Source organism: Macrobrachium rosenbergii, chromosome 21 (assembly GCF_040412425.1).
Source record: "Macrobrachium rosenbergii isolate ZJJX-2024 chromosome 21, ASM4041242v1, whole genome shotgun sequence".
Lineage (NCBI taxonomy): Eukaryota > Metazoa > Arthropoda > Malacostraca > Decapoda > Palaemonidae > Macrobrachium > Macrobrachium rosenbergii.
Window position 1 is genome coordinate 69,572,283 of NC_089761.1, and position 24,496 is coordinate 69,596,778.

General features: G+C 36.3%; 1 protein-coding gene across 8 annotated transcripts in view; it reads right to left on the minus strand.

Moving 5' to 3' along the window:
- Positions 1–24,496, minus strand: part of LOC136850270 (6-phosphofructo-2-kinase/fructose-2,6-bisphosphatase 1-like) — a 302,586-nt gene that overhangs the window by 108,675 nt on the left and 169,415 nt on the right. For all 8 annotated transcript variants that reach the window (XM_067123949.1, XM_067123952.1, XM_067123950.1 and 5 more), the window contains exons 4-9: positions 24,169–24,342; positions 22,176–22,329; positions 21,578–21,681; positions 16,252–16,470; positions 15,950–16,038; positions 3,993–4,138 (exon numbers count right to left, since the gene is read on the minus strand). In XM_067123949.1, the coding sequence (XP_066980050.1) occupies positions 3,993–4,138; positions 15,950–16,038; positions 16,252–16,470; positions 21,578–21,681; positions 22,176–22,329; positions 24,169–24,342 (886 nt within the window). The remainder of the gene's footprint in view (positions 1–3,992; positions 4,139–15,949; positions 16,039–16,251; positions 16,471–21,577; positions 21,682–22,175; positions 22,330–24,168; positions 24,343–24,496) is intronic.

Genomic DNA, 24,496 nt, shown 5'->3' on the forward strand with positions numbered 1-24,496 from the left:
ATAATAACACATCTCTATCACCGTTCCCTTCAACCCCTTCCTAGGGGCTTCAGACTGGGAAGGACAGGAACAGATTCAAGGTCATGCCCTCTGAGTCAGACATCACACAAAGAATCTTCATGACATTAGCAGCAACCGTTGCCCAAGAACTCTCAAAAGAATGAACTGAACTAGTAGCCTGCCAAGATGATTGGCCAATTGGGGGAGCCATCAAAGAAGAGCGCTTACAAAACCTGTGAGTGGTAGTCATAAGGCTCCATTCAAAAGGTTTCCTGATAAAGTGGAACAAGCCCCGCGTAACACCAATAAGTGTTTTGTGTGGTTGGGACATTACTAGGATGTCCTTCATGGTCTACTGTCTTTCTAACCAGACTCAAATTAGAATAAGGAAGGCCCAATGACACTTGTAATGAATCCTGAGATTCTTAAAGCTTGCATCTGGGGTAGATCTAATCCCCAGTCCACAACTCAAAGATAGGAACAGAGTCTGGCACTTGCATTCTTAGAAAAGGTTTCATGATTGTCTCCACCCAAGAAGTTACGTAGCTGGGAGGATATTCCATCTATGGACCTGACAGGAAACTCTGCAAAACAGGTCAAACTGACCCCACCATCTGCATGGATAGTAATGCACATGGATGTCCCCTTGACAGGTTGGGAAAGGCATTGGAAGGATTGTTTTTAGGGAGGTGTCACATCAGTCTCCTTAAGCTGATGGCTATCTCCCTGTCTCTCAGAAAATTGAAATCTCCAAGGAGAACCCATATTTTGTTGGTACTAAACAGTATGATAGCAGTGACTTGTATCAAGAGATTGGGCTCCCATTAGACACCTCTCAATGTAGTCATGCTGTCTATCCTATGGATGGCTGAGGCAAGCAAGTTGCAATTATCAGCAATCCACCTCACCAGATCGCTCAACGTAATAACAGACTCTGCTGAGATGGAGAGCAGCCTCAACCCAGTGGATGTTAGATAAGCTCTCCTTTCAAATAATTGTTATTGTCCTTCTGCATCCACAAGTGGACCTGTTTTCCACCCACACGAGAACCATCAACTTCCAGTGTGTGTGTGTCACCAAACCTTGCCAGTCAGGCAATAGCAAGAGATACATTCCTACTAGACTGGAACAAATGGAGGACCATCTAACTTTCCCTCAATTACCCCATATTTTGAAGTTTCTGAACAAACTGCTAACCTTCAATGGATCTGCCTACCTAGTGACCCTAAATTAGCCAGAGTTATTGGTTCCTGCTGTTTCAACATTGGGCAAGAAAATCTATTCTAATGCTGTCTGCTATTCTATCCCATACAGGAGGAGGAAAAGTTGTCTAAACATCCTCCTTTCTAAGATGTAACTTTCACTTTTGGTTTTTAAAATCTAGTCTACCATGAAGATTATTCACTTAACATTGCTAGGTAACTGGTGCTAAAACTACCAACTTCACCTATCCAGCAATACTAGTCCATATGAAAAGTGTGGCTGGATTACCTCCACACTGAGAGCCACCTGAGCATTGGTTGAAACAGTTTCAGATTTTATGATCTACTTGTCTGAGGAAAAGCACCTTGTTGCTACTACAGTCATGACATAAAAGGCTGCATTATCAGAACCCTTGCTTACTGGGTTTGTATTGATTTAAAAATAGTTTTTAATTCCCTTCTCCAGCCCTTCCCATGGCAAAGACTGGCTCCTGCAAGGCTTCCCATAACCAAGTCCCTAAATAAGATTCTTAGAACCATAATCTCAATTCAGCAGTCCTCAAGCAATTACAATTCATATGCTCCAAAAGGTGGTCTTCTTGGCCACCGATAACATTTTATCATCCATACGCCTAGCCAATCACTGTTGTCTCCTGGCTTGTCATTTCTGGCCAAGAATGAAGACCCTTTGAAGAATAATCTATTCTTCTACAGGAACACAGCATAACAGATAAGGCATTATGCCCAGTCTGAAAAATAAATCCAGGTTTACCTTGTTGTTGCAGCAAAGTCCCAGAAGGTAATTTTTTCTTACACACTATCACAAACACACCAGTCTCTCTACATGGACTGAGGAACATATTAGTTTCCCTAATTAGAAAGGCAGAGCCCTACTCCCTTCCTGGGTTGAATGATGCCCAAGGGGTGGGTGCATCTCTAACTTTCTTTGGAGGCATTTCTTTTGACGAAGTTCAAAGTTTACAAGGTGGTCATCAGAGTCAGTACAGTACTCCTCAAAACACTGCTACTATAACATCAAGTGAATTTGACTACACTATGTGTTAGTAGGTGTTACAGTAAGCTCTGGCCTCATTCACACCTTAGCAGAAAGCAAAGGGCCTTCTTGAAACGGTGGTAATTTTGTGATATGGCTAATGCATACATAGGTTTTTTCCTATCCTTCATTGTTAAACCCTAATGGGTATCCTGAATAAAAGGAGGTCAGTAATATCTTATGAAACTTTACCAAGGACCATTTTTTCATGTGGGTCCTTGGGATTCCTTAATCTAGAGGTAGGCCATTTCATCACTTGCCAATTTCTTTTGTGTGCTCCTTTGAAGACAAACAGTGATTACACTATCAAAAAATGGGTTTTGACAAAGAAAAACCCTATTTCTGGTAGCTGCTGTGAGTCCTCAAACCCACCTGCTTTCCCTGATGAAAAGACATGTGAACCTGTAGTGAGTGTTTGTCTTTCACAGACCTGACGAGTAATGAGGATCTTGGCTGACCTGCACGCTGTAGCCATGTGACATGAGGGTGAGCAGGAAGTGCTGCAAGTAGGGAAGACAAAGACCCCTCTTGCCTTGAGTCCTTTTATACTATATCACTGTGCCTGGTTACGACCAACTTTGACAGAATTCTTGGACACCGATTGGTCTGTCTTATGGAGCCTAGGGGGACCATAAGAGAACCTTCTTTAGGGATTTACAGTGGCTACAAGAAATAGGTTTTTTCTTCATCAAAACCTGTCTTTATTTACCTTGCTTTTTACCAATCTTATCTATTTTTCTTTGTAATTGCTCTTTCACCCTTTATTTGGTCTTCCCCACTTCCTTTTCTACTAGGGTCTGACTTCCTTAAAGGGGCCCTTAAGCTTGTAACATTCAGCTTTCCCTTCAGCTTTTCCAACTAGAGTTCCTGCTTGGCTTATACCGACATAATAATAATAGATATTTAAAATCATACTCGTATACTGTACTTCAATTAAATTTTGTTGAAGGGTCAACCATAGGCCCAGTAAGAATGAATTGGATATGGAGATTTATCAGAAGATGATTAAAGATTTTTTTATTTTCTATTTGTTCTTGTCAGTCCACCTGTTGGTCTACCAACATATTCAAAGAAAATGACCTAAGGATTCCAATATATTACAAAGAAGTAGCCTAACGGTTTCTTATTCATTTGCATTACCTTTGCAATATGAGGTAATTTTTTAAGGAATTTAAATACCCTTTGAGGGTGTGTTATGAGCTACAGAAGAATTAATTACCGTGCACTTTAAGATAGATGCAGATCCAACTTTTGCCACTTTTGTTAACACTAAATTTTCATTCTTTTCTTTTTAGTTGGATTCCATATATCCAATTCAGCTTCGTCATAGAAGTATAATATATTAAAAGGTAACTGGTTTTTTTTCCATCATTATGTCCATCACATCTGCACATTAAACTTTCTTCAGTACGAAAAATTTACGGAACCTTTTAATATCATATTGCAAATGAACCATTTCATATTCAAATTCTTAAGATTTCATGAATAAATTATAGCCAAAACCATTTGACCTCTTGATTTCCTTAAGTACCTTGTATGCAGATAATTCTGAAAGTTTTCAAGTAGTCAGACAGCCGGTTTATTGTTCTCACAAACTCACCAAGCTAAAACTACAGGGTACTTGAAAACATTTTGAAGTAAAAATGAGGGGCAGTTAATCTAGTTAAAGTAAATGTTTACTATAGGGGAGGGTTCAAGTAAGGCAAAGTAATGAATATTAATGAAAAGATACTTACCAGCAGGCTTATCTAGAAAGTAGGCCAAAACACATCTCAGAACTGCTTGATGTCCTACTACCAAAACATTCTCTTGACGTTCTAGCTCCATAATAACACTCTCAAGTCTCACAACAACATCTTCATATGATTCTCCACGTGGATATCTGCAAATAGGAATACTGTACTGCAGTCTGTTTGTGAACAACTTTGTTCTTCCAAGGGAATTCATAAAATGTAAAATAGTTTCATTATGTATTTTTCACAGAGAAAAAATCATTCACACACAAATTCACAGCTTTACATAAGCATGCTGTTCAGCTTTTCCCTTTATGGGGTTAGATCAGAGACATGATTAAACATCATCTATTATCGGGAAATAACAAGCATTGACATCTATTGAACTTTTTCTGAATCTAAAAACCAGTTACCTTTTAATATATTCCACTCTGCTACCTTTGGACTATAAACATTGATGATAATTGGTAAGTGGTCAATAGTGTACCCATCATCCATCACCTACCAGCTAAAATCAATAACAGAGTCATCACTACAGACAGAAAGGTCGTTAGCCAATACTGTACCATTCTGACCATGGAAGTGAGTTGGTTCCCCTGTATTTAATATTTGGCAGTGGAGTGATTTCCTTTATTATTGGTAACACCTCCCAACAAAAGGCTAAGATTATTCATGTCACCCAAAGGGAAAAATGGAGAAGGAAGCTCCTTTATTAAAGGTTTGAGATCTTCCACATGACAAGGATCACTAAGAGGTAAGTAAACAAGGTAAATTTCAAAAGAAAAATCTGCACTGCTACTACTTGTAACTGAGTGTGCATGGAGATGAGTTGGTGGGATGTTACAGCAAACATAATGTAATGTTCCACCACAATTTTTAACAGCTGGAATAAATGCAGAGTAGTACACAAATACTCCTCTGGACAAGGAATGTTGGAGTTTCCCAGTATTGTATCCCGTAGTGCAATACAAATAGGGGATATCTCAAGAATAATTTCAAGTTCATCCCATTTAGCTCTCCACACTTAGCAATTTCAATGAAATATAGAAGCGAATTTATGAATTTTTGGAACCATTACAGAAGTTCCCTCTCTTAAATTTTGGCCGAGTTTTGGAGACCTTTTACTGGCTTTTTGAACAGACCTTTTACTATCCAAAATCCAGAATCTTTGTCATCAGCTGCTGAAACAGCATTCTCTGCTGAAGGCTCCCATTAGCTGCTTCTTCTGTCTCCATGGAGACAGGAGCCTTGGTATGAGTTGATATGTTTTCCTAGCAGGATGATAAATCTGCATGTTTTGCAAAGTAGACAGCTGCTGGACCTACCTCTGAAAAGGTACAAGTACCAACAAATTTGGAGCTGAAGGACCTTAGTCTACTAGTCCAGCCTAATGAGGCAGAACTGCTGGCAGATGCATTCAATGGTTCAGCCCTCATAGAGGCTGCTGCTCGTTGGTTCAGGACTGCCCAGAAGATCATGATGGACAAGCATCAAGGACAACTAAGGCCAGTAGATTACAAGACTGGAGATGAAGTCTACATCAAGAAGGAAGTAAGGAGTGGTATTAATTATAAGTTAGCCAACCATTCACAGTCATAGACGTACAAGAGACAAAAGTGAAAGTGGAGAGAATGAATAACCTAATACCTTCCACATATGCTGAATCATTAGAAGAAGGATTCTGGGAAAATAAAGACAAAATTAAAAGAACTAAGGAAGCCAAAGAGCCAGAAATGACTGAAGAATTAGACGAAGAAATTTCAGAACGAAAAACTAGGTATAACTTAAGGAACAGAAAAGCCACATCTCAGTAATTGTAAAGGGAACACACCCATCAGTCATCCTATTATTCCCTGTACTTGATTTCTTTATTGCTAAGAATACCTTCATCGGTTGACTTAGAAATAAAAGCTTTCTTGTATTGTTGCAATTCTTACTTTGATTAGTTGGTTTTGTAGCAAAATTTGGGTTTAAGCATGCTATCTTCAAATCTGCTTGTTCTTTGAGTAGAAGGGGAATAATTAGGACCGAGGGAATGTAAGTAAAATTCCAAAAGACAATCCTTTCAGGAGGTTTATCAGTTATATTTGAATTTTATAGCCAAACATACTAATATAGTTTAAGAGAGTCTCCTATATAGACTAAAGAAGATGGGTTACGATAGATATTAAGTGATTTTAAGAAGAACATTTTTTTATTTCATGAATTCAAATTTATTGAAATAACTAACACACTTACTCTATTCACTTCTTAGAACAACTTTAATTTATGAAAACTTACTAATTATTGTTACAGTAAATACAGAAAGATCCACAAGTACTAATCTCTTACCAATGTCTTTAATTGAGTTGCCAATCATACTTTAGTGTTGGATAATGAACATACAGAACTTACTATACCACAAGATATTTATAGTCACATCAAAGAAGCCAAAAGAAATGTACAAAATGACAAAACACACTTACGGACACATACAAATAGGATGTTTCTTCAGGAACATTTCTTGAAGCACAAGATCAAGAAGGTAACCATCAAGACTATATCCCCCTTTGCATCATTAACCAAGAAGAATGATAACTTTCATCATCATTAAAAGAAAAAGAAGAAAATGAATCACCGAAATATTGAATATCAGAATAATAGAACAGCGTCCCACCTGATTAGATATTAATGAGGACTAAGTAAAGCCTATGTAACTTGGATAGCAAATTCTATTTTATTACTACTTTAATCTTAAGTTTACAGGACATTTGAATGTTTTATTTCAACCAGATTGAAGAAATGTTAATATGTGTATTCACTTTAGTATTTCTAGTTACCTCAAAAAACCATGTATGTTATTCATGATAAGCATGTGTTACAAGTCCTCATAGACATACTATTTGCCTTAGTTTAGCTGGGAGCTGCCAGAGACAGCTGGGTAGTTTAGTCGAGACTGTAATAGAATAAAGTCTGCAATCGAATAAACTAAATATCTTAACAAGTGCACGAGGGCATAACAGAGGAAACCGATAATAACAGAGATGGAGAGAAATAGACAAAAAATAATATTGGGATCGTACGAATATAAAAGATTTATCAATCCCGGATGTCTGGACCACTTATAAATTACATAAAAAAATTAAAAAAACACTTTTGCTGGGTTTCTCATTGTTCGCAAATGTTCAAGTGTCTGTGAAAAACTCGCGTATGACCATTAGTTAGGTTCCAATGAAAAATTTGTGTGTCTGTGAATTCGTGCAACTCAAATCGTGCAAGTTCAAGGTATTACTGTTTATACATGTAATATATATATGTATATATAATATATATATATATATATAATATATGCATATACATATACATATACATATATATATATATGTATATGTATATATTATATATATACATATATATATATATTACATGTATATATACAGTAATACCTCGAACTTGCACGATTTGAGTTGCACGAATTCACAGACACACGAATTTTTCATTGGAACCTAACTAATGGTCATACACGAGTTTTTTCACAGACACTTGAACATTTATAACAATGAGAAACCCAGCAAAAGTGTTTTTTAATTTTTTTATGTATTTTATAAGTTTTCAAGCTTTATGTGTAAATTAAATAACATTAAATATTATTAAAAGTAATAATTTTCTCTCTCTTTTTAGTGAGATGAATTTTTATGGTACATGTATACAGGTATGTTTATTTGTATGATAAACTTTTTACCTGATAATAAGTACTAATTTTCAAATAATAATAATAATAATAATAATAATAATAATAATAATAATAATAATAATAATAATAATAATAATAATAATAATAATAATAATAATTGTAATTACAAAATTCGTATTATTTTGAACAAACAAATTCTTCCCTCATCTTTTGTAAGAAGGAGGTGAAGGCAAAAGCTGTCAGACTTGTCATTTAACATGACAAGGAGGGGAGTGTTGCTAATCAGTTGTCAAATTTTTCTTGTAACTCTCTCTCTTTCTCTGTGTCCGTAATAATTCATAAAAAATTTCACTCTCTTAAGTAAGCACAACTGTGACTGTTATCTCTCTCTCTCTCTCTCTCTCTCTCTCTCTCTCTCTCTCTCTCTCTCTCTCTCTCTCTCTCTCTCATTCGAAGTTAGCCAACCTAACGACATTACAGCACTGTTTCTTTGTATGTCTTTAACTATACAGTAGATGATTTTGAATTGATCTAATTTTACCTGTACCATTTACAAACTGTAAATGCGCCATTTTAAAATATAGAGCATTTCAGAACAAAGAGAAAGTGACAGAATAAAGAATTTTTTTACAAATGGGGTTGAGAAGACTTCTAAAAATAGATCGGTAGAATGGGGGAGAGAGTCACACCATTTATTTCTTTTTTTTAAGGGTAATGTATTAAGCTAACTTTTAAATGAAAATACAGTAACTTCAATTTTATTTAATAGTTAGTTTAATACTAATTTTCCATCTTCTGATATCTAACGTAAGAATAACTTTCTCTCTTCATAAATAATATAACTTGATATTTCAAGTAAGGACAAAATCTCTCCCTCTCTCTCTCTCTCTCTCTCTCTCTCTCTCTCTCTCTCTCTCTCTCTCTCTCTCTCTCTCTCTCTCTCTCAGTCTCCGTAATAACTGATAAATAATTTCACTCTCTTAAGTAAGGACAACCCTTATCTCTCTCTCTCTCTCTCTCTCTCTCAGTCTCCGTAATAACTGATAAATAATTTCACTCTCTTAAGTAAGGACAACCCTTATCTCTCTCTCTCTCTCTCTCTCTCTCTAAGTAAGGACAACCCTTATCTCTCTCTCTCTCTCTCTCTCTCTCTCTCTCTCTCTCTCTCTCTCTCTCTCTCTCTCTCTCTCTCTCTCTCTCTGTACGTCTTTACCTGTACAGTAGATAGTTTAAATTGATCTAATTTGACCTGTATCATCTACGATGTGTAAATGCGCTAGTGTTGCAAATACGTTCTAAAACACATAGACATAATAACTAAGAGTTGTATTAGAGAAAATGTAAAACACTGTTTGTTCATGAAAAAGCATTTCAGAACAAAGAGAAGGAGACGAAGAATAAAGTTGTTGTTAAAAAGAGGTTGAGACGATTCTAAAAATAGATCGGTTGGAAGAGAGAGAGAGAGAGAGAGAGAGAGAGAGAGATTCTCTTCCAAACCTCAGTTTCTACGTCAACCATTTATTTCTCTTTTTTAAGGGTAATGTATTAAGCTAACTTTTAAATGAAATTACAGTAACTTTAATTTCATTTAAAAGTTAACTTAATAATTTGGGAACCTGATTAGGGTCATATTTAGTGTTTAAACTTTAGAAATAAGCATTTAATAGCCTTTTTAGAGACCACGCCAAACTTACGCGAAAATTCACCCTGCGCGAGGGGTTCTGGAACCTAACCTCGCGTAAGTTCGGAGAATGACTGTATTATATATACATACATTATATATATATATATATATATATATATATATATATATATATATATATATATATATATATATATATATATATATATATAATGAATATAAGAAGGCCCATAAAACACTATTTCAACGTTGAAACCATATATTTCGGGCACTAGCTTCTGTGCCCCTGTTCACTGGTAGAATATGGACAGGTGGAAAGTTAGAATGGATATATACAAAAACATAAAGGTGTGGCCCTAGGCCTCCGATGTTATGGAGGTGGCGTTTCTTAAGGAGGAGAATGGCCAAATTCCCTAGTGGTTTTTGGCTTCATTAGCTCCCGTTTGGCGATGGATCTGGCGGTCGCGTTTCCTGGGTCATCTTCTTCATGAGGGGTTTGAGGATTAAGGTGTCGATGTCATCCAATTTCCAATGTCCTCCTGACAGGTTCATATTGTTGGTTTGATTGATGATAGCAGATTCCAGCATCCTTCTTTTGTACGGACAGCTACTTTTGAAAACCAACTCCCCCACTCCAGTTAATGGCATGCCCTGTATTTCTGATATGTAGGAAAATTCCCGAACTCTCCGGCGTAACGTACTGATCTTTTGTGCTCTGTTATTCTTTGCGAGAGCGATCTACCTGTCTTGCCTACGTAGATGTCCTGACAATTACTACACTGTATCTTGTAAACTCCGGCTTCTTCCCTTTTGTTATTTAAGTATCGTTTTAACTCCCAATGGATTTGGGATAATGGAAAATGAAAGGATTGTTAGGCCTGAGTTGCTCGGAGGCCTTTTGGATGTTTTCATCGACGGAAGCTTTATTTTGTTGTTGAAATCTATTTGTCTGTTGTGAGTGGGACCTTTATAGTATATTTTATTCGCTTTGTTAATAGCCCTCTCGATAATGTGTGGTGGATATAGCAGTTGCGTTAGGTGTTGGCGGATCGTGTTAAATTCTTTATCCAGGTACTCATTTGAACATATCCTAAGTCCTCTGAGGAATGAATTGCACCCAAACATGCAGAGGATTTCATACAAAAATTTAATAGTTTAAACATCCCCTCAAACAACATCAAATGAGTACCTGGATAAAGAATTTAACACGATCCGCCAACACCTAACGCAACTGCTATATCCACCACACATTATTGAGAGGGCTATTAACAAAGCGAATAAAATATACTATAAAGGTCCCACTCACAACAGACAAATATATTTCAACAACAAAATAAAGCTTCCGTACGATGAAAACATCCAAAAGGCCTCCGAGCAACTCAGGCCTAACAATCCTTTCATTTTCCATTCCATTATCCCAAATCCATCGAGTTCGCCGTTAACGATACTAAATAACAAAAGGGAAGAAGCCGGAGTTTACAAGATACCGTAGTAATTGTCAGGACATCTACGAAGCAGACAGGTAGATCGCTCTCGCAAAGAATATCAGAGCACAAAAGATCACTACGTTACGCTTCGGAGAGTTCGGGAATTTTCCTACATATCAGAAATACAGGGCATGCCATTAACTGGAGTGGGGCGAGTTGGTTTTCAAAAGTAGCTGTCCGTGACAAAAGAAGGATGCTGGAATCTGCTATCATCAATCAAACCAACAATATGAACCTGTCAGGAGGACATTGGAAATCGGATGACATCGACACCTTAATCCTCAAACCCTCATGAAGAAGATGACCCAGAAACGTGACCGCCAGATCCATCGCCAAACGGAGCTTTAATGAGGCCAAAACCACTAGGGAATTTGGCCATTCTCCTCCTTAAGAAACGCCACCTCCATAACATCGGAGGCCTAGGGCCACACCTTTATGTTTTTGTATATATACCATTGTAACTTTACACCTGTCCATATTCTACCAGTGAACAGGGGCACAGAAGCTAGTGCCTGAAATATATGGTTTCAATGTTTAAATAGTGTTTTCTGGGCCTTCTTATATTCATATTACATTGTAGTATTACAGGAAAAGACATTCATATATATATATATTATATATATATATATATATATATATATATATATATATATATATATATATATATATATATATATATAATATATATATATATATAATATATATATATATATATATATATATATATATATATATATATATATATATATATATATATATATATATATATATATATATATATATATATATATATATATATATATATATATATATATATAATATATATATATATATATATATATATATATATATATATATATATATATATATATATATATATATATATATATATATATATATATATATATATATATATATATATATATATATATATATATATATATATATATATATATATATATATATATATATATATATATATATATATATATATATATATATATATATATATATATATATATATATAATATATATAATATATATATATATATATATATATATATATATATATATATATATATATATATATATATATATATATATATATATATATATATATATATATATATATATATATATATATATATATATATATATATATATATATATATATATATATATATATATATATATATATATATATATATATTATATATATATATATATATATATATATATATATATATATATATATATATATATATATATATATATATATATATATATATATATATATATATATATATATATATATATATATACATATATATATATATATATATATATATATATATATATATATATATATACATACATACATACATACATACATACATATATATATATATATATATATATATATATATATATATATATATATATATATATATATATATATATATATATAGTAGAGTATATATATATAATCGTCCCACACCCCATAAATAGCTAAAATCCATGAATACTTAAAACCCTGTAAAAACACTTAGAACTTCCCATTTTGATAGTTTAAACATAGAAAAACCCTGTAAAAATGCATATACCAGTATTTTAATAGTTTTATCACAAAAAGTGCATTTATCCATGAACATTATATGAAAACACAGTAATTAGTGAAAATTTCTCAGTGAAAAATACCACGAATGGGCGAATTTTCCACGAATAATGGCTAGATATGTTCCACAGAGAAACCCGTGAATGTGTGAGTCTGCGAATCATGAGAACGCGAATACGGGGGGTTTACTGTATATGACTTTTTATCACATCACCGTGATTCATATACAATCAGTAAGCTACAAACATCCTTTAATATCCATTCGCTCTACCCGGAAATAATACATTTTCATATATGTTACCGAAGGAATTTTTAGTTGATAATAAGTTAAATTCGTCCCGTGGGCTCGAACCAGCAAAAGAACAAGAACTCAGGACTACAGTGGATGCTTAACCCACGCCTTCTTGTAACATATATGAAAATATATTATTTCCGAGGTAGAGCTAATTGGATATTAAAGGACGTTTGAAGCTTACTGATTGTATATATATATATATATATATATATATATATATATATATATATATATATATATATATATATATATATATATATATATATATATATATAAAATACATTTATTGAATGATAACTTATATACAATGTAATGCCTACTTAAGGAGGGACTAAGCACCATACTCATTACGAAACGCTGCTCTGTCCTGAAATTCTACGTTCAACTTCATAGTTTTTCCCTCTCATTAATAAGTTATTTGCCATCAGGAGAGATGATACACAATGAGGTGCCACACCAAGGGTTACCAGTATCATCTGGGCAGTCACTGGAGCCCCTACTATCCTTTGATTTAAACGTTTTGTAGCCCGAACTGGCCTATTATTGAAACCAGTCAGAGCTCTAGACCCAGACTCTGCTTGGGCAGACTGTACAGCCACTTTATTCTTTCATTTAACAGCTGAGAAATTCTTAGACCTTGCATTTAATTCAGTATATATATATGACTGACCGGATTTCCTGTTTGGAATCATGGATCTGATGTATTGACGTTCAGTAGCAAGGACATCCTTGATACTGTTCATAATTTCCTCATGGAAGTCAGCAAATGTAGCAAGTGGTATTTCCCTATTAGGGGTGCTTGCAAGAACTGAATGTGCCTTGGCAGCCGTATTGTGACTGTCCAGCGACAAAACAGCAGAAGTCGTGGATGCTTCACTATACCCCTCAGAATATACAGACACTTCAGACAGGGCTAAGTGGGCCCTATTAGGATCCTCTTCAGTATCTGATTGCTGCATGGGAGAGAGATTTTCTTCTGAGGTATCTCTCTCATGTACAGTGGAAGGCTGTGTCCCTGGTCCTAGGTTCAATAGGGCAGTTTCCATGGCAATATCCACTTCATGTCCGATAAAAGGGACATCTCTCCATCAGAGAAGTTGACCTGGGAGGTACTATGAACCAATGTTGGGTATTGGCCTAAACATGGGTTCTGGTCGGAGAGGGAGGGAAAAATACTCTGGTGGAGTTTTGCTGGGAAGATGTAGTCTCCTCTTTCCGTACCCTTACTGAAACCTAGGACCCAGCAAGACAACTTAAAACGAGCTGTTTCATTCTTAAAACTTGTTGCCAGGAGCATGTTACAAATTTCACAAGTCTGACAACCACCATATTCCCCTTTATTCCTACAAAGGCTACGTTCATGGCAGGTGATATGGGCTGTACCCACCAGTGAAAAGCAGACCGAGCAATTCGCTGAGCACACGTAATTTGTGGGTTTTGCATAATAGTGGCCCTGTAGTGATATAAGCAACAAGTACTTATTAGAAATTACTTGGTGCTAACCATCTATAATCGCAGTATAGATAGTTATCCATACGGTAGCAGTAAGTATTACTGTTACCATGTTCATAATTACTATAATAATCTTGTCTTAAATGAATTACACATAAGTGTTAGACGTGCTAATTATCTGTAATAACTCAGACAGCACAAATAACATGAATAGGTTAATTTCGGCACAAGTATGTAGCCATATTGTTGTATACTGTTAGCCATTACAACAATGGGTTCCTTCTTCTACGACAGCAGTCATGTATTAAATTATATAATTACTATATTAAATTATACAATTACTACATAAATTTTGCCTTAAAAGTAAATTCTTGAATGTTACACCACTCAATTAGGCCAAAGCTAACTGTATACTGTAAATCTAACCTGCAAATTTATGATTTGTTTACCTGACCTAGACTACTTGTCAGGTGCAGGTAAAGTTATAGGCCACATAAGAAAGTACTTCGATGAAAGTATTTTGCCAAAGGAAAAAATTTTTAAAAAAGCTATGTGCATATAAATTAAGTACAATTTCAATGTCCGTTATATGACAATGCAAAATTTTAATAATCACATAGGAGAACATACATCACAAACCTTTTACCTGTCAGAAGTAGTTCCATGAAGGAAAAACTTTGTATAATCTGATATAAGTTCCTTGAAATTAATGCTAAATGGGGAACAGTGTCAAAAAAACTATTCAGTTCGGTAATTAAGTACAGTACTATAATCAACCAACCGGTTTTGCTTAACACCAAGGTTTGGAAGTTGAACAAGATCGAAAGCCTGTTACAGCTTTACGTAGCCTATATGAAGGGTTAGGCTACTACTAATCAAAAAGGAAGTAGCCCAGCATATCTACTAAGTAGCTAAAGATAACTACTAAGACAGAAGGCCACACACCAAAGATCTTTAAGATAAACATTGTCTGTTGGCTAACAGACAGTACCATAAACAATAAGACCAAACCCAATGCTTGCCCTGGGGGAGAACCAGCTCCTGAATTTAGCGAAATAAATTACCAACTAAATCATTCTTCAAAACTAAAACTTTCCACTAGGACTTAATAAAATGCACTTAACTTGCTTCAAAGTTTGGTTCTTCCATGACAACCAAAATACAATCTAGGAGCACTTATGCATGCATAAATTCTAGCTGCGTGCAAATATCTGTAAAGATTGAAGAGTAATGGGAGCAGGTCTGGCAAGACGTGCATGGATGACACAATAACAATCGGTGCACAGCACGCTGTTGCCACATCTGCAGGTCAAGATAGGAATTGAACCTAGGCAGCCACTGTAGACAAGAGAAAGAGCCCTCCTTGTCTCAAAGTCCTATACTATATCAGTGTCATGTGCACTATACTGGCCAAGACCAACTAGAAGAGAATTCTTTGAAATTGGTTGGTCTAACTTATGGAGCCCCTCTAGGGACCATAAGAGTAACTCCTTTGAGGATGAACAGCAGCTATGCTATCAAAAATTAAGATTTGAAGAATAAACAAATAGAGTACAAAAATATTTTTTTTCCTGGTCTCATTATATCTCATTGTAATTTATTTGTTTCAGTACAAATCAGATGAGCAAGCATTCTCGGTAGTTCAAATAAAGCACAGAACATCTGGCAAATAGATAATCATTTTAGGGAAACCTTAAGTTATATGAAACATTTTGACACTAAAATCTTATGCAGTTGTGGTATTAAAGCACAAGGAAATACAGTATTTACAAATACAATGCCATCATTAACAGTACCTGTAAGAGTACTTGTTCTGGTCACGTGCAGCAAATTCATCTGGATACTGCTCTTGAATTTCTTCATATGTTAGACCTTCACATATACCCTGTATGAATGCAAAAAAAAGCACTGAATGGACATACATTCTATAGCTCAACAGAGTCAAGTTAATTTTATCTGCTATCTTCCCATTACAATTGTGTAGCACACTTTGCCCAAGACAAAGTTCTAAATTCCTTTGCATCAAGAAATACAAATATTTACTATTATTCAGATCAAAGTATATCACAAGAACTTGAGTTTAATATTAATCACTCACAGCATCTATCTCATTTAATGCTTTCCACCTCTCTTGTGGTGCACTAATACCAGCAGCAGTCTGAACAGTTCTCTTCATGCAAGATGTCCATACTCGAAGGTTGGGAATGTTTTGGTTGGAAATGAACTTTGCCATAGCATTAGCATACTGTCTTCCTCGATGAGATAAATCAGAATCACCCCCAATACGGCCAAGTTGGTTAAAGACTGACTCACCATGCTGAAAGTGAACTATGATAAAATAACTCCAACTTACATAGCAGTAAACTATACAGTATAATCATATATCATCTGGCTCTTCGGAGGTACTTTTCCTACAATACTACAGCATTCTTAATACAACATCTACTCTAATCTAAAATGACAAATTTAAATTAATTTGTAATTTTCATATCTAACAAAACTGCAGTCTTAACATAGGATAAATCTTCTGGCACCAGCTGGAAACCAGTAAAGATAAAAACAAGAATTGTTTATGCAAGGAATTGCTGGCATCTGGCATCTGTCATGGAGGTGAGATGGGAAGTGGCCAGCGACCTTATCTCAACCCTGTGACGTCTCAGTTTTCTTCCAGCCCATTGTTAGCTGAAAGAGGAGTGGCTAGAGGTGGGCAGTAAATGTTAAGACCCAGGTTTGTTAGATATGAAAAATACATATTAATTTAAATTTGTCATTTGTCCATATACGGAATAAACCTGTTAGGACCAACCCACTCTTGGTGGGAGGTAAGAGAATCCTGAACAGACTGGAGGTTCGGCACACCCAATCATACTTCCTAAATAAGAGAATTCAAAGGAAGGGCACCTAAGTCTCTGATCTGTTAGATATATGGGTATCCAATAGTCAGATTATTGGGCTAAGTCCAATGAAGAAATTCACTGCATTAGAGGAAGTTTAAGAGCTATATCTGTTCAGATAACAAACTAAGGTAGCCACCTATCTGTGTTTGTTATCATTACTCTCTCTCTCCTTGCTAGAGAGAGGAAGGGTTTGCTACTGCTAGGTATATTCATGAAGAATAAAACAAACTAACAGTAAGGCTACTTCACTCACCTGTATCTGGCCCATTCCAGCTTATGATGGAACCATCTTACCATCCGTAGGTAGAAAAGAAAGGAAAAAATGGGGAAGGACCAGTCATCTCAACCATCCTCACTTTCATACCATAATCTTGAGCAAGATACAAAACTGTCCTGCTAGGGGCACTGGATGAACTACACAACTTGTTGAGCAGCCCCCACCGAACCCAAAGAAAAAGTGTCCAAGAGCCTGTGGGCAACATCCCTCAGGTAGAAGGAAGTGAACATGGTTTGGCAGAGCCAAGAACCAGCATTAAGGATACTATGAACAGATAAGTTCTTCTTGAATGCCAAGGAGTAGCTTAGTCCTCTAGTGTCATGTACTCTTGCATGTGCAGTACTGACAGTAGAAAATGAGGAGGAGTAGGCATGCCTAATCACTTCAGGAAGCCAAAACAAAATAGTATTCTTGCACACTTCTTTCTTGATCCAGCCCATGCTAACAAAAAGTCTTCAGCATCCCAGTCTGAGATGCTGAGTCCTTTTTAGACAGCAACGCAGTGCTCTGACGGGGCAAAGCAGCAATTCATCTGGATCATCATTAACAAAATCCCCAAGGGAAGAAATGGAAAAGGAGGTAAACCTGTCAACATGAACCGAGGAGTTTTGAGTCTTAGCCACGAATTCCATGACAAATTCAAATGCTACTGATTTCCAACCCCTGGCATGTTTAACATCAAAAGCTAGGCCATGGAGTTCGCCCACTCTCTTCAAAGAAGCCAAGGCTAGAAGGAAAACCGTCTTGAGGGTCAAGTTCCTGTCCGATGACCAACGCAGTAGTTCATGTGGGGCTCGAGTAAGACTACTTAGCACCACAGTCAGATCCCAGGTAGGAGGTTTCAGTCCTCTAGGAGAATAAGATTGTTCAAAACTTTTGAGCAGCATAGAGATTTACCAAGATGAAGTTAGGTCTACATCTTTCAAACAAAGAACCAATCCCAAGGCAGCCCTGTAGCCCTTAATAGCAGAAACAGAAAGGTGTTTTTCTGTTCTGAGGAACAACTGAAAATCAGCTATCTGCTGAATAGAGGCTCCGAGTGGAGAGAAACCCTGTCGACGATACCAATCACAGTACATAGACAGCCCATTTCCCGATACAGGGTTGAGGAAGATCTTCTGAGGTAACGAGACATCTGTGTCACTGCTCTGTGAGAAAAGCCTTTCGCTCGCAGGAGATGCTGGATAGTCTCCAACCACAAAGAGACAGGGATGTTACCAATTGATGGTATTTATTGCTCTACATGAGGTTGACAGAGAAGATCGTGCCAAGGTGGTATTTCTCTCAGAACAGCTGAGAGCAGAGTTACAAGATCCAGAAACCATTCTGCTTGAGGCCATAAAGGAGCTACAAGGGTCATCCTAAAATTCTGGGAAATCATCACTCTGTTCAGGACATGACGGATCGGGTAAAAGGGGGGAAAGGCGTAGACATCCAGGTTGTCCCAAGGATGTTGAAGGGTGTTCTCTGCCACTGCAAAGAGATCTGGAACTATTGAACAACAGACCTCTAGCTTCCTGTTGAACCTTGTTGCGAGGAGGTCTGCCATTGGTCTCCCCCACAGATGAAAAAGCCTGTCTGCCACCTCCTGATGCAGAGACCACTCCATCCCTAGAACCTGTCCCCGACGACTTAGCTTGTCAGCCACTACATTCCTCTTGCCTGGAATGTACCTGGCCATGAAGTCCACTGAGCTGTTGATAGCCCACTGGTGTAACTGGGCTGTTATCAAGTGAAGTTGGCGTGACACTAGCGTTTGTTCACATAAGCCACCCCCGTAATGTTGTCCAACATCAGAACAACAGAGTGCCCCATCACCATTTCTTGAAGCTCCTGAAGTGCTGGGAAGGCTGCTTTAAACTCTAGCATGCTGATGTTAAGTTTCCTGTCCTGAGGACTCTACACATCTAAAGTAAGATCTTCTAGATGTGCTCCCCAACCTTCAGAAGAAGCGTCCGAGAACAGGAGCAGCTCTGGAGGGGGCAAATGAAGAGGTGCTCCCACTTTTAGCTTTCGTCGTCCAACCATCACAGAAAGTTGCTTCTTACCTCTGTCGACAGAGGGACCTGTAGCTGAGGAGAGTCCCTTGCTGGAGACCGAATTCCTTCAGCCTCCATTGCAGGGAACAAAGATGAAGACGGCCATGAGGAACCAGCTTCTCTAGTGATGTCAGAAGTCCTAGGATCACTTGCCATTGCTGAGCCGGTTGATTTCGTTTGGATAGGAAGGAGTGAGCCACTGTCCTGAACTTCTCTATCCTCTAATCCGATGGGAAGACTCTCAACGAGGTAGTGTCTATGATCATTCCCAGGTAAAGGATTCTTTGACTGGGTTGAAGACTGGACTTTTCAAAATTTATCACGATGCCTAAGCTGCCACAAAATTGGACAAAATTGGAGAAGACGAGATATCTTAAGAGGCGAATTCCCTGAGCATGAGCCAGCGTCAACACTAGGGTGAAAACTCTTGTAAACATCTGGGGAGCTGTTGTTGGACCAAAGCAAAGGACTTTGAACTGGAACACCAGTTCTACGAGACTGAAGCAAAAGAACTTCCAAGAGGAGGGATGAATGGGGATCTGGAAGTAAGCGTCCTTCAAATCTATGGTCAACATGTAGTCATTGTCTCTGATGGCTGCCAAGACTGTTCAAGGAGTCTCCATCTTGAACCTCATCTTTCTGATAAAGAGGTTCAACGTTGATAGGTCACCACTGGCCTCCAATCGCCAGTTGCTCTGGGGCCTATGAAGACTCGGCTTTAGAACCCTGGAGAAGGACACTTTACTTGCTCTACAGCTCCCTTCTCCATCATCTTCCTCAGTTCTTCTTGGAGAGCTAGGTGTTTTGTAGAGTCCTGGACATAAGTGAGGTGAGGGAGAGAATGATCGGAGAGGAGGAGCAAAGTCGAAAGGTAGTAGCTACCCTACCCGAAGGACGTCTACCACCCATGGTTCTGCTCTATAAAAATTCTGCCACATAGCCCAATGGCTCGCCAGGCATCAGCTACCCCCCCACCGGTGGCACAGAGTGGGGAGGGGCGCCCATTCAATCATCTACCTCCCCTACCCCTGCCCCTATTGCAGAGTGAGGGTCTTTGAAATGTTAGTAAGTCAACTGCCAGGTTAGGCATAAGTTACTCAATTACTCCTTCATCAGCCAACACAAAACTGATAAAAAGTACTGTTGCACCTATGGTTAAGTTGCATGAAGTAGGATAAAAATATGACTGAGACCTCCAACACGCCAGAAACTAAGCCCGAACAAATAAGTTGCAACTGAATAAGGCTGATTTGGTTAATTAATAAATATAATTTGCAGCAATAGAATTACTGAACTTCATTTTTTGTATATCAATTGAATGATGTTTGCAGGGGTACCATGTGAGAATTGCTCCAGATGCGGGGCAGTGAATTTTCCACAATGTGATGTCTTAAGCCTGTAGCAAAGGATATGATGGATGCCCTTATAATAATTATAAATCTTAAAATAATCATAGGTTATATTAAAACGTTAGATTTAAGACCTTTTCATCTCTATGATATGTTATTTAGCTGTGTTCCTAAGACACTTCGGGTGATATTGTCCAAGCAACTGGTTTCTCAAGGTGCTTTAGGAAGATGGAGAAGCTAGCTTCTCCAATCAATTTCCATTGTAAGGATAAGAAAAATCACCATTTTATCTGGAAAAAAAAATCCCTAGATGCTAGTGGCATCTAGAGAGAACAATGTTAAAGTAAATATAAAATGAGAAAGAATTTCTCCACTGGGACAGGTTATGTAGGTACAGACACACAAATACTATGGTACAACAGCAGACTGTATGCACAGTTAAAATGAAGATTTAATCACATTCATAATGATATATAAATGCTTAAGCTAACAATTTCATCCTAAGAGAATAAAATGTAGAAAAAACTGCACAAATAATCATTTGACTACAATCTACAATTAAAGATGAAAGGAATCAATATAGAAACAAGTTTACAATTTCAATCAATGGAACCTTTTCTAACTGAAAAGACTGACAAAAGAACGCAGAAAAGTAAAAAATGAGGCGGTGACTTATCTTCTTAGCTGCTGCACACAATCACTCAATTTTCAATTACCGTATGCTTTTCTAGGATAAAGATATAATTTGTAAAATATTAGTTCGCTTTCCTGTAGGAGAACAGTACTACTATACCAGATGAAATGTAGCTAATATTACTGCTCAATCATAAATAAAATGCACTGTTGAAAAAATGTTACTCACCCTAGTTAAATATATTGATCGTGGAGTAATGTGGATGTTCATCAAGTAATAAGCGATGCGACTTTCAATATGACCTTCTTGTTTGTGTACCACCACTCTTCGTCCTACATAATAGTGGAGATTGTAGTTTAGTTACCAATATACATTACAGCCAAGAACATATAAAAAGCATGATCTTTCATAACACATAAAATTCCTTACTTCAAACTGAGTACAGTAAACCACCCGTATTCGCGGGGGATGCATACCGCAACCCCCCCCCCATGCAAATACCTAAAATCCACAAATACTTAAAAACCCCTCTAAAAACACTTAGAACTGTCTATTTTGATAGTTTAAACACAAGAAAAACCCTCTAAAAATGCTTATACCTGAGTATTTTAATAGTTTTATCACAAAAAGTGTTTTTAGTCATGAAAATATGAAAATACAGTAATCAGTGAATATTTCTCAGTGAAAAATACGGTGAATGGGTGAATTCTCCACAAATAATGGGTAGATACGTTCCTCAGAGAAATCCGCGAATCGTGAGAACGCGAATACAGGGGGTTTACTGTACTGAAATTTATATAGTCATATTAGGAGAAAATATACATACCAGCATCAAAGATCTTCATAAAGCTGTAAACACTCTCTCTTTCTTCATCTAATGGTTCATATGTAATGCGATAATGCTCAATCCTCTTTAAAAAGTCTTTCACTGCATCTTCCTTTTCCATGTTTGTGTAATCAGGATTTGTCACTTTGCATTCCTGTGAAAATTTCTTCATTAATTATCACAACAAACATCTGTTAATTCTTGCAGTACCTTTTATGTTCAATAAATACATCAACCCCACAGAGCATCCAACTGGATTCTTTTATGATTAACTTTGGATCATCTACACTAAAAAGGGGTAGGAAATACAGAGGCAGTAAAACATTCAAAACACTTGACATGGTCGAAATTTTCCATCAACTGATTAGAGCCTTTATTAAGTACCATTTATTATAAAACTGATGACCAGTTGAGCAGTCTGACTGAAGGTACTATTCAGCTATCCTTCATTTCATGTATTTTAAAAAAATTAAAGTTATGTTTAGTGCAAGTTTGTGTTGTCCTCAATGCTTACAATTTGGGCTAAAATCAGTGCATACAGTATTGTATGTGAGGATAAAATATGTTCAGTGACAACAAACACTAATAAACATTAAACAACTTAAAACAATCTTCTGCAAACACTAAGGTGGTTTTTCAGAATACCTTATCACCTCTTCATTCTAATCTTTAGATCACACATTGAGACTTATGCTTAATGCAATATATCTGGTGAATAATAATGAAACATAAAAGTAATGAGGTTACTTCATCTACTACTCTGGTTACTTTTATATCAGTGAAATTCAGTGTAAAACATTCTCTCTATATAATAGTCATTAAAAAAACAAGGCTGGCAATTATCTGCAACTCCTGAAAATGCCTGTCTGTCTAATTAGGATAGGAATCTTTAGCTATTAGCTTTAAAAATACACATAGCCAACTTTACCAGGGCTACGCTATCATTCTTTAATGTAATCCACTTTGGCCTCATAGACACTAAGAATCTGCTGATGAAATAAAATACTGGAAAATCAGAACTGTATCCTTTAGGTTTCATAAGTTGGGGTTCAGTTTTGTCTAGGTAAAGATTTTACGAACACCAGTCATAATGATCCAAGGGACTTGGGTTTTCATTTTATTTGAAGAATTTCCAGGCTAATAAAATTTCATATAATAGTCAACAAAATAGTTACTAGAAACACTCAAATAAAATAAAATGTAGAAAAATTAAAATGTAACATGTTTTCTTTAATAGTACATTGCAAAGGTTTATAAGATGAATTCTCTCAAATGGCAGAGGAATTTTGAGAGCTCTAGACTGAAGGAGTAAGCCCTGATATTATCTGTTACTCTAGAGAATCTTCATCTACTGACAAGGCCTTCAACAACTTTGCTGCATTTGAGGAAAGCAGAGTTCAACAACTTTGCTACATTTAAGAAAAGCAGGGTTCAAAGTTCAGCTAATGTACAGTTCTAGATTGGCCAAACCAAAGTTATCATGAATGAATCTCAAGGAAACTTTAGTATGTTAGTACTTTTAGTTTCTGAAAATACTGGTCAAGAGGACTAGGTACTGAATCTTATCAGTACATCTTATTGCTACTTTAATTTATTAACTTTAAAATTCCTGCAGCAGTACGCTATGCTTTCAATGTGTGCTTGCTTTTTTTAGTTGGATTCTAATATCGGTGAGTGGGGAAAAAAAATTTCTGTTTGAAATTTATGAGATGAGCAAATGCTTCAGTCTTTTCATTCGCTTGTTAGCACATATAATATCTCAGAAACAAAAGCCTAATTATTTTTCTGGATATTTTCCAGGTAAAGCATTCAGGAGCTAAGTCCTTTCTGAAAGACAAAATGACTATGGATTAAGCTGGGTCAAACTGGATAAATGTTTCATCAATGCATTCACCTGTAAAGAAATAATTTTTCTAGTTCATTTGTAAATCCAGTTACCTACAGTATATATCAACAGCTCAATGCTCGATAGCAAATAAATCCTCAGACTCACCATGATATTTGTTTCAATAAGGGCTGGGTCATTGCATATGGATTCAATGAAGAACAGTTTGTAACCCATACGCTCACTAATCACATGGTGAATTAGCTGACGGCGCTCCATATTTGTGTTTGTGGCATCATACACAGCAACCATTCCACCAGATTTTAAGAACTCACACACATCCTGAAAAGAAAAAGAAATCTGCAAGCCTTTCCAATTCACTAAAATCTTGCATTTTCATCCCATGTTGGAAAAAGCATTTTCAACATTGAACATAAACATCAGGCATGTTCCTACACAAAATACTGGGTAGGGAAATGAGCTTTTTAAGTACTTC